Consider the following 11,168-nt stretch of genomic DNA (forward strand, 5'->3'; position numbering starts at 1 on the left):
GGGGGAATTTGGGATTTTTTCAGGGGGAATTTGGGGTTTTTGGGGGAAGGATTTTTGGGATTTTTCCATAATTTGACATTTTTGGGGAAATTTGGGGTCTTTTTGCAGGTTTTGGTGTCATTTTCCTGAACTTTGGGGTCTCTTTGGGACATTTTGGGGTTTCCGGAGGGTTTGGGGGAATTTCGGAGATCTTGGGAGGAATTTTGGGGTGAATTTGAGGCCTTTTGGGGTGAATTTTGGGGTCATTTTGAGGTCTCTGGATGGAATTTTGGGGAGATTTTGGGGAAATTTGGGGTAATTTAGGGTGAATTTAGGGTGAATTTCAGGTGGATTTTGGGTGATTTTGGGGTGCTTTTGGGGTAATTTTGGGTGGATTTTGGGTGAATTTAGGGAAATTTTGGGGTAATTTTGGGTGAATTTAGGGTGATTTTGGGGTAATTTTGGGTGGATTTAGGGAAATTTTGGGGTAATTTTGGGTGAATTTAGGTAATTTTGGGTGGATTTTGGGTGAATTTAGGGTGATTTTGGGGTAATTTTGGGTAATTTTGGGTGAATTTGGGTGATTTTGGGGTGGATTTGGGGTTTTTGAGTTTTGGGTGAATTTTAAGTTTTTGGGGTGAATTTTGGGGATTTTTGGGGGGAATTTTGGGGCTCTTGGGGTGGGGATGCTCTGACCACACCCTTTCCCCTGACCACGCCCCCTTTTCTTTAACCACGCCCCCTTTCTCTGACCACGCCCCTTTCCCTCCCCCAGCCCTGACCGAGGTCTCTCCAGGAAACACCTGCTGGAGGGTGAGGGGGCGTGGCCTGGGTGGGCGTGGCCTGGAGGGTGGGTGTGGTCAGGGTGGGCGTGGCTAACAAACCACGTGTCCACAGTGGGCGTGGCTTAACCCCAGCTGCACTCTATGCCCATCTATGGGGGTGGGGAGGTGATTGTGGGCGGGGCTTCGGCTAAGCCACACCCTAATTGCAGTGTGGGTGGGGTTGTGGGCGTGGCTTAGAACAGGCCACGCCCCCAGCGGCTGGGATGTGATTGTGGGCGTGGCCTCGTGCAGACCACGCCCCTCATTCTGTATAGGGATAAGGTGGGCGTGGCTTAACGTAGACCACGCCCCTCGTTCTATATTGGGGTGGGCGTGGCTTAACGCAGACCACGCCCCCACCCGGCTTGGGGGTGGGAATGTGGGCGTGGTTTAAGGCAAGCCACGCCCACGTTTGCTGTGGCATGGTGGGCGTGGTTTAGTGCAGGCCACGCCCCAAATCCTATTGTGGGCGTGGCTTAACAACACCCAATTGGGTTTGTGGGTGGGGCAGTGGGCGTGGTTTAACACTGACCACGCCCCGTAGTTGTTGGTGGGGCGGTGGGCGTGGTTTAGGGGTAGTCACGCCCCATATGGGCGTGGCCTAACCCAGCCCCGCCCCCAGGCCTGCAGGGTTCCCTGCGCCGCCTGCAGCTCGATTACGTGGACGTCGTCTTCGCCGGGCCACGCCCTGGCCCCGCCCCCTGCGAGGGTGAGGCCACGCCCCCTTGGCGACAAACCACGCCCCCTTGGCCGCAAAGCCACGCCCATTCACCCCAACAAGCCACGCCCCTTTGCTGGGCAGGCCACGCCCACTGCTGGCTGAGGCCACGCCCTTCCCCCAAACTGAGCCACGCCCCTTCACTGAAGCCACGCCCACCCATTGGTGAGGCCACGCCCCTTTTCAAAGGCCACGCCCCTTTCCCCCAAGACTGTTCTGTCATGCTAATGAGGCCACGCCCCTTTTCTGGACCACACCCACACTGTGATTGGATGGCCGTGACTCCACCCACAAGTGGCCACACCCCTTTCCACCAGGCCCCGCCCACACCTGGCTAAACCACGCCCCCCTGCCTGCCCCGCCCATATTTCATTACACTGATGATGTCACACCCTGGCCTGGCCACGCCCCTTCTCCTAAGGCCACGCCCCTTCCAACAGGCCACGCCCCTTTCTGTGGTGTTGTCCATAGCCCCGCCCACCATGCTGAGGCCACGCCTCTTTCCCTTGGCCACGCCCACCTTTGGTCCCTCCCATTCCCATCTATTGCCCCAGGTGGCTGTGGCAATTCAGGCCACGCCCCCTCAGGCCACGCCCCCTCAGGCCACGCCCCCTGAGGTCTCCCCCCCTCCCCAGGAATGGATCCAACCCTGCGGCTGCTGCGGCTGGAAGGTACCAATGGGGATATGGGGGGAGAGTGGGAGCCAAAAAATCCCAAATTTACCCAAAATCTGCACCGTGGGAGCCAAAAAATCCCAAAATCACCCAAAATCTGCAGCCTGGGAGCCCAAAAAATACCAGTCTGCACCTCAGAGCTCCAAAATCACCTGAAATCTGAACCCTGGGAGCCCAAAAAATCCCAAAATCACCCAAAATCTGCACCCTGGGAGCCCAAAAAATCCCAAAATCTGCAGACTGGGAGCCAAAATCCCAAAATCACCCAAAATCTGCACCCCGGGAACCCAAAATCTCCCAAAATTGTCCCAAATCTGCACCCCAGGACCCGAAAATCTCACAAAATCATCCCAAATCCACATCCCAGAACCCCAAAATATCACAAAATCACCCAAAATCTGCACCGCAGAATCTCAAAATCTCCCAAAATCCACACCCACGACCCCAAAAACTCCAAAATCCCCCAAAATCTGTTTGCCAGCAACCCAAAACACCCCCAAAATCCCCAAATGCACCCCACCCCACCCCAGACTCCCCAAAACTCCCCAAATTCCCCCAAAACTCTCCAAATCCCCACAAAATGCCCCCCAGACCCCTTTGAACCCCCAAAACTCCCCAAAATTCCCCCAAAACTCCCCAAAAACCCCAAGATTCCAAAAACCCCCAAAATTCCCCAAAACTCCCCAACCAAACCCCCAGACCCCTCTGAACCCCCAAACTCCAAAATAAATCAAAACCCAAAACCCAACCCCAAATCCAACCCCCAAATCCTCAAATTCCCCAAATCCCCAATTCCCAAAATGCCCCAACCCCATCCCCAACCCTCGAACCCCAAAACTCCCTCCCCTCCAAAATCCCCAAATCCCCCAAATCCCAAACCCACCCAAATCCAAATCCCAAATCCCAAACTCCCAAAACCCCCAAATCCCCAAAAACCCAAAACCCCCAAAACTCCCCAATTCCCCCAAAACCCCAAAACTCCCAATCCCCAAAACTCCCAAACCCAAACCCAACCCAAAACCCAAAACCAAACCCCAAAAACTCCCCAAATTCTCCCAAAATGCCCCAAAACTCCCCAAATTCCCCAAAATCCCCCAAACCCCCCCGGATCTGCCATGGTCTCTCCCTCCCTCTCCCCCCGTTCCCGGCAGAGTTGGTTCGCGCCATGAGTGACGTCATCGAGCAGGGCCTGGCGCTGTACTGGGGAACGGCCGGGGGCGTGGCCAGTGACGTCATGGTGGGTGGGGCTTGGGGACATCAGGGGACAGTGGGGATGTTGGGGACTTTGGGGATTTGGGGACATTGGGGACGTTGGGGATATTAATGGGGACACTGGGGACATTGGGGACATTGGGGGTTTGGGGACATTTGGGGATATTTGGGGACATTAATGGGGACATTGGGGATATTGGGGATGTTGGCGGATTTGGGGACATTGGGGACATTTGGGGACATTTGGGACATCGGAGATATTGGGGATATTGGGGATGTTGGGGACATTAATAGGGACACCATGGGGACATTGGGGACACTGGGGATGTTGGGGATTTGGGGACGTCATGGGGACACAGGGGACATTGGGGACGTTGGGGACATTAATGGGGACATTGGGGACATAGAAGATATTTTGGGATGTTGGGAATGTTGGGGACATTGGGGACGTTTGGGGATGTTTGGGACATTGGGGACACTGAGGACACTGAGGACATTGGGGACACTGAGGACACTGAGGACACTGAGGACACTGAGGACACTGGGGACATTGGGGACATTGGGGGGTTTGGGGACATTGGGGACGTTGGGGACTCTAGGGGGTGACACGGTTGGTGATGGGAGGTGACAGGGGGAGGTGAGGGGTGAGGTGACACTGCTGTCCCCAACATCCCCAACATTCCCAATATCCCCAATGTCCCCATTAACGTCCCTGTTAATGTCCCCATCAACGTCCCCAATGTCCCCAATGTCCCTATCAATGTCCCCATCAATGTGCCCAACGATGTCCCCACTGACCCCGTTAACGTCCCCAATGTCCCCAACATCCCCAATATCCCCAATATCCCCAATATCCCCAATGTCCCCAATGTCCCCACCAATGTCCCCAATGATGTCACCAATGTCCCCATCAATATCCCCAATGATGTCCCCAATGTCCCCACTGTCCCCAATGATGTCCCCGTTAATGTCCCCATCCCTGTCCCTGTCCCTGTCTCTCTCAGGACACTTTCACTGTCGCTCGGCAGCTCAACCTGGTGGCTCCGGTGTGTCAGTGGGCGGAGCTTCCGCCGGAGCCACGCCTCTTCCGCCTCCTCGGTAGGGGCGGGGCCAAAAGGGGGCGGGGCCAGGGAGGGAAAGGGGCGGGGCTAAGGGGGTGGGAGTGGCTAAAATAGGGAAAGGGGCGTGGCCAGAGGGGCGTGGCCAAAAGAAGGGTGGAGCTGGCAGGAGATGAAAATGGGCGTGGCCAGAGGGGTGGTGCCAATGGGAGGGGTAAATGGGCGTGGCCACAGGAGGGGGCGTGGCTAAGGGCTGGTTTGGGACGTCAAAGGGGTGTGGCCAAGGGGGCGTGGTCAAAAGGGATTGGCTGTCATCAAGGCTGTGGGTGTGGCTGAATGTGGGCGTGGGTGTGGGGGCGTGGCCAGGCCGGGCGAGTGGGCGGGGCACTGTGGAAGGGGCGTGGCTAAGGGGAAGTAGGCGTGGCTGATCCCAGGACATTGAGAAAGGGGCGTGGCCAAGGGGCAGTGGAATGGGCGGGGCGTGGTGAAAGGGGCGTGGCTAAGGGAAAGTGGGCGGGGCTAGTGACAGCCCCTTGCAAAAAGGGGCGTGGCTAATAGAGAACATAATGAAAGGGGCGTGGCTTAGGGGCAGGGAAGTGGGTGTGGCAGGGTAAAGGGGGCGTGGCTAATGTTAAGTGGGCAGGGCTAACATCAGGTCATGGTAAAGGGGCATGGCTAATGGGAAGGAGGCGGGGCTAATGCCAGGACCTTGTCAAAGGGGCGTGGCTATCGGGGTGGAGAAGTGGGTGGGGCATAGGGAAAGGGGTGTGGCTAATGGGAAGTGGGTGGGGCTAGTGTCAGAACATGGTGAAAGGGGCGTGGCTAAGAAGCAGTGGGTGTGGCACTGTGAAAGGGGCGTGGCTAAGGGGAAGTGAGTTGTTGTGGTGAAAGGGGCGGGGCTAAGAAAAAGTGGTTGTGGCTAACGTAAGGCTGTCGTGAAAGGGGCGTGGCTAAGTGGAAGTGGGTGGGGCTAATCCCATGACATGCTGGAAGGGGTGTGGCTAAGGTGGAGTAGGTATGGCATGATGAAAAGGGGCGTGGCTAATGGGAAGTGGGCGGGGCTGATTTCAGGACATGGTGAAAGGGGCGTGGTTACGGGAGAGTGGGCGGGGCATGCTAGAAGGGGCGTGGCTAAAGGATTGATATGTGGGCGTGGCATATTAAAAGAGGCGTGGCTAATGGGAAGTGGGCGTGGCTAACGACAGGGTAGTGTGGAAGGGGCGTGGCTACTGGGGTGGGGAGTGGGTGGGGCTTAATAAAAGGGGTGTGGCTAAAGAGGTCGGGAAAGTGGGTGTGGCATGGTAAAAAGGGCGTGGCTAATTGCATGTGGGTGGGGCTAACACCAGGCCCTGGTGAAGGGGCGTGGCTAATGGGAAGTGGGTGGGGCTAGTGTCAACATAAGATGAAAGGGGCGTGGCTAATGGGGTGGGGAATGGTGAAAGGGGTGTGGCTAAGGGAGAGTGGGCGGGGCATGCTGGAAGGGGCGTGGCTAAAGGATTGCTATATGGGAGAGGCATATTAAAAGGGGCGTGGTTAATGGGAAGTGGGCGGGGCTAATGCCAGGCTGTTGTGAAAGGGGCGTGGGTAACGGGGTGGGGAGTGGGTGGGGCTTGATGGAAGGGGCGTGGTCAGGGGAAGTGGGTGGGGCATGGTGAAAGGGGAGTGGCTAAAGGGAAGGGGCGGGGCTAATGCCATGCCATGTGAAAGGGGCGTGGCTAAGAGGCAGTGGGTCTGGCATGTCAAAGGGGCGTGGCTAAACAGGGATGGGGGTAGTGGGCGTGGCTTGTGGCCCCGCCCATGTCACCCCTCCTGTCCCCGCTGTCCCCAGGGCTGGGCGCTGTCACCTGGTCACCTGTGGCTCCTGCAGAGGAGGACAGTCCTGGGAACAGCCCGGGCAAGGTGACCTTGGGGTGACACCTGAGTGACATCTGAGTGACATCTGAGTGACCTGAGTGGCACCCATGTGTCCCCAATGTCCCTTCAGTGTCCCCAATGTCCCCAACATTCCCAATGTCCCCAATGTCCCTTCAGTGTCGCCAATGTCCCCAATGTCCCCAATGTGCCATCAATGCCCTCCATGATGTCCCCAATGTCCCCAGAGTGTCCGCGATGTGTCCTCAATTCTCCTGGTGTCCCCAATGTCCCCAATGTCCACAATATCCCCAATGTCCCCCATGTCCCCAATGTCCCCAATCCCCCTATGTCCCCAATGTCCCCAGTCCTCCTGATGTCCTCAGTGTCCCAAATATTCCTAATATCTGCATTGTCCCCAATGTCCCCAGTGGCCCCAAGGCCTTCAGTGTCCCCAAATGTCCCCAATGTCCCCAACGTCCCCAATGTCCCCATTAATGTCCCCAGTGTCCCTAATAGCCACAAACCCCTGATGTCCCCAATGTCCCCACTGTCCCCAATGCTGTCCCCAGGCTCGGCGCTGCTCGGTGTCTCTGGCGCAGCTTCAGCCTTTGGCACAGAAGTTGGGATGTTCTGAGAGCCAACTGGGCATCGGTGAGTGACATGGGGACACTGGGGACATTGGGGACACTGGGGACATTGGGGATATTGGGGACACTGGGGACATTGGGGACAGTGGGGACATTGGGGACATTGGGGTGACACAAGGGATGGTGGCCTTGGTGTGCCCGGGGGGTGGCAGAAGGTGATATTGTGATTGTGGGGTGACATTGGGGTGACAGAGAGGTGACATTGAGGTCACACTGAGGTGACACTGCTGTCACACTGATGTCACACTGTCCCCAGCATGGTCCCTGCGGCTGGAAGGAATCAGCTCAGTGCTCATTTGGTGACATTGGGGTGACACTGAGCTGACACTGAGGGGCTGTATGACACTGATGTCACACTGAGGTGACACTGAGGTGACACTGATGTCACCCTGTCCCTGTCCCTGTCCCCAGCGTGGTCTCTGCGGCTGGAAGGAGTCAGCTCAGTGCTCATTGGGTTGGGTTGGGTGGCACTGATGTCACACTGATGTCACACTGAGGTGATACAGGGATGTCACAGGGATGTCACACTGAGGTGACACTGAGGTGACACAGGGATGTCACACCGATGTCACACTGTCCCTGTCCCCAGCGTGGTCTCTCCGGCTGGAAGGAGTCAGCTCTGTGCTCATTGGCGCTCAAACCCCCCGCGGGCTGCGAGAGCAAATCCTGGCAATGCAGGTGGGGGAGGGGCTGAGGGGGAGGGGCTGAGTGGGGTGGGGGAGGGGCTGAGTGGGGTGGGGGAGGGGCTGAAGGGTTCCCAGGATGGATTTTGGAGTTTTTTTGGGATTGATTTTGGGTGGTTTTGTCAGATTTTGGGTTCGTTTTTGCATATTTCGGGTTAATTTTTGCATATTTTGGGTTAATTTTTGCATATTTCGGCTTAGTTTTCCTTGATTTTGGGTTAATTTTCGTTAATTTTTGGGCGAATCTGTCAGATTTCGTGATGGTTTGGGTGGGTTTTGGGGTGGTTTGTGTTGGTTTTGGGCTGATTTTTGGGTGATTTTGGGGTGTTCGGGGTGATTTTGGGTGATTTTGGGGTGAGTTTGGGGAGATTTTGGCTGACTTTGGGGTGATTTTGGGGTGTTTGGGGTGATTTTGGAATGGTTTGGATGATTTTGGGCTGGTTTGGGTGAGTTTGGGGAGATTTTGGCTACTTTTGGGGTGATTTTGGCTGAGTTTGGGTGGATTTTGGGGTGGTTTGTGTCTGTTTTGGGGTGATTTGGGCTGATTTGGGGTGATTTTGGGCTAATTTCGGGTGATTTGGGGGTGATTTCGGGTGATTTCGGGTGATTCCGGCCGATTTCACTGCTTTTGGGGCCAATTTTGGGCTAATTTCGGGTGATTTCCGGATAATTCCGGCCGATTTTGGGGCAGTTCCGGCCAATTTTGAGGTGATTCCGGGTGATTTGGGGTGATTCTGGCCGATTTTGGGTTGATTTCTGCCGATTTTGGGGTAATTCCGGGTAATTTTGGGTTGATTTCAGGGTAATTCCGCCCAATTTTGGGGTAATTTCGGGTGATTTTGGGGTGACTTGGGCTGATTTTGGGGTAATTTGGGCCGATTTTGGGCTAATTTCAGTGATTTTGGGGTGCTTTTGGCTGATTTTGGGCTAATTCGGCTGATATCGGGGTGATTTGGGGTGATTCGGCCCGATTTTGGGGTGATTTCTGCCGATTTTGGGGTAATTTCAGTGATTTTGGGGTGATTCTGGCCGATTTTGGGGTGATTTGGGGCGATTTTGGGCTGATTCCGGGTAATTTTGGGTGATTTTGGGGTGATTCCGGAGGATTTTGGGCTAATTCCGGCTGATTTTGGGGTGATTCCGACCGATTTTGGGGTAATTTCAGTGATTTGGGGTGATTCCGGCCGATTTTGGGGTGCTTTTGGCCGATTTAGGGGTGATTTCGGCCGATTTTGGGCTAATTTCGGGTCATTCCGGGTGTTTTTTGCCGATTTTGGGCTAATTTCGGTGATTTCGGGGTGATTTGGGGTGATTTTGGCCGATTTTGGGCCGATTTCGGGTGTTTTTTGCCGATTTTGGGGTAATTTTGGGTAATTTCGGGTGATTTTGGGGTGATTTCGGGTGTTTTTTGCCGATTTTGGGGTAATTTTGGGTAATTTCGGGTGATTTTGGGGTGATTTCGGGTGTTTTTTGCCGATTTCGGGGTGATTTTGGCCGATTTTGGGGTGATTTCGGGTGTTTTTTGCCGATTTCGGGGTGATTTTGGCCGATTTTGGGCCGATTTTGGGCTAATTTCGGGTGTTTTTTGTCGATTTCGGGCTGATTTTGGCCGATTTTGGGCCGATTTTGGGCTAATTTCGGTGATTTCGGGTGATTTTGGACCGATTTTGGGCCGATTTTGGGCTAATTTTGGGTCCTTTCCCCCCCAGCTGCTGCCCCGCCTCAGCCCCGCCGCTCTGCGCGACCTGCAGCCGCTCCTGGGGGGCGGGGCAGCCCCGCCCTAAGCCCCGCCCCCGCCTCCTCCCATTGGCTGCCTCCCGCATGGCCCCGCCCCCTCCCGCCAGGCCACGCCCCCGGTGGGCGGAGCCTCAGACGGACAGCAATAACCCCTCCCCCAAGGGGGCGGGGCCTAGCCAAGCACAAACCACGCCCTTGCCGGTGAACCAATCGCAGCGCTTCCAGCGGGGGGTGTGGCCGGTGTTGGCCACGCCCCCTCCCGCCCCTCCCCCCCGCCTGATGGGGGTTGGGGGAGGGGAATAAAGTGGCTTTTCCCACGTGGGGGAGGGGCTGAGCCTCGTCTGGGGGAGGGGCGGGGCTTGGGTGGGGGAGGGGCTGAGGGTGGGGGAGGGGTTTGGGTGGGGGAGGGGTTTGGGGGATTCGGAGGGATTGGGGGATGGGCGAGGTTTGGGGACCCCCCGAGTGTCCCCAATTGTCACCTGAGCTCCCTGAGTGTCCCTAGAGCTCCCCGAGTGTCCCCTGAGTATCACCTGAGTGTCACGTGTGTGTCACCTGAGCCCCCCGAGTGTCCCCCGAGATCCCCGAGTGTCCCCTGAGACCCCCAAGTGTCGCCCAAATGTCCTCGAGTGTCCCCTGAGCCCCTCGAGTGTCCCCCGAGTGTCCTCTGAGCTCCCCAAGTGTCCCCAAGTGTCCCCAAGTGTCCCCAGAACCCTCCAAGTGTCCCCTGAGACCCCCCAAAGGTCCCCCCAAGTGTCCCTTGGATTCCCCCAAGTGTCCCCCGAGGGTCTGAGCCCCCAGAGTGTCCCACGAGCTCCCCAAGTGTCCCCCAAGTGTCCCCTGAGACCCCCGAGTGTCCCCAGAGCCCCTCAGGTGTCACCCAAATGTCCCTGACTGTCCCCAGAGCCCCCGAGTGTCCCCTGAGCCGCCCCAGTTCCCCAGGTGTCCCCCGAGTGTCCCCTGAACCCCCAGGTGTCACCCAAATGTCCTGAGTGTCCCCCAGAGCCCCCGAGTGTCCCTGAGGCCCCCCCAAGGTCCCCAAATGTCCCCAAGGGTCTGAACACCCCAGGTGTCTGAGCTAAGCAGTGTCCCCAGGTGTGTCCCTGAGCCCCCCAAATGTGTCCCCCGAGCCCCCCGAGTGTCCCCCAGGTGTCCCCTGAACCCCTCAAGTGTCCCCTGAGCCCCCCGAGTGTCCCCAAGTGTCACTTGAGCCCTCCAAGTGTCCCTGGGCCCCCAAAGGTCCCCAAGTGTCCCCGAGTGTCCTCTGAACCCCCAGAGTGTCCCCTGAGCCTCCCAAGTGTCCCCTGAGCCCCCCGAGTGGCCCCTAAGTGTCCCCTGAACCCCTCAAGTGTCCCCCGAGTGTCCCCTAAGCCCCCTGAGTGTCCCCTAAGTGTCCCCAAAGCCCCCAAATGTCCCCGATTGTCACCCGAGCCCTGCAAGTGTCCCTCAAGTGTCCCCTAAGGCCCCCAATGTCCCCTACGTGTCCCCTAAGCCCCCCGAGTGTCCCTCTGTCCCTCCCCCCAGGTGTCCCCCGAGTGTCCCTGACCCCCAATGTCCCCAAATGTCCCCTGAGTCCCCCAATGTCCCCGATTGTCCCCTGAGCCCCTCGAGTGTCCCAAGTGTCCCCTAAGCCCCCCGAGTGTCCCTCCGCCCCTCCCCCCCGATGTGCGTCACCAGGATGGGGACAGGGTGGGGGAGGGGCGGAGGGACCCCCGGGGGGGGGAGGGGCAGGAAGGGGACAGGATGGGGACAGGATGGGGCCAGGGTGGGGGAGGGGCAGCTCCG

General features: G+C 57.2%; 1 protein-coding gene across 1 annotated transcript; it reads left to right on the plus strand.

Annotated features, from left to right (window-relative positions):
• The first annotated feature begins 260 nt into the window (after window positions 1–260).
• On the plus strand, window positions 261–9,707 carry LOC146423096 (voltage-gated potassium channel subunit beta-2-like). The gene is made up of 10 exons (XM_085045070.1): window positions 261–304; window positions 755–792; window positions 1,426–1,512; window positions 2,157–2,192; window positions 3,347–3,432; window positions 4,412–4,505; window positions 6,294–6,364; window positions 6,919–6,970; window positions 7,556–7,644; window positions 9,359–9,707. Exons 1-10 carry the CDS (start codon window positions 261–263, stop codon window positions 9,431–9,433), a joined length of 672 nt encoding a protein of 223 aa, XP_084901196.1. The 3' UTR covers window positions 9,434–9,707.
• The last annotated feature ends 1,461 nt before the right edge of the window (window positions 9,708–11,168 follow it).

This window comes from Lichenostomus cassidix, unplaced genomic scaffold, assembly GCF_008360975.1.
Source record: "Lichenostomus cassidix isolate B80296 unplaced genomic scaffold, HeHo_3.0 HiC_scaffold_34, whole genome shotgun sequence".
Classification (NCBI taxonomy): Eukaryota; Metazoa; Chordata; class Aves; order Passeriformes; family Meliphagidae; genus Lichenostomus; species Lichenostomus cassidix.

Bases quoted from the DNA above. Each gene is read 5' to 3' on its own strand.
- LOC146423096 (XM_085045070.1), top strand. From the start codon at position 261: ATGGAATTTTGGGGAGATTTTGGGGAAATTTGGGGTAATTTAGG. The intron at 2,193-3,346 runs GTACCAATGGGG...CGTTCCCGGCAG, and splicing joins GCGGCTGCTGCGGCTGGAAG to AGTTGGTTCGCGCCATGAGT. The intron at 3,433-4,411 runs GTGGGTGGGGCT...TGTCTCTCTCAG, and splicing joins GCGTGGCCAGTGACGTCATG to GACACTTTCACTGTCGCTCG.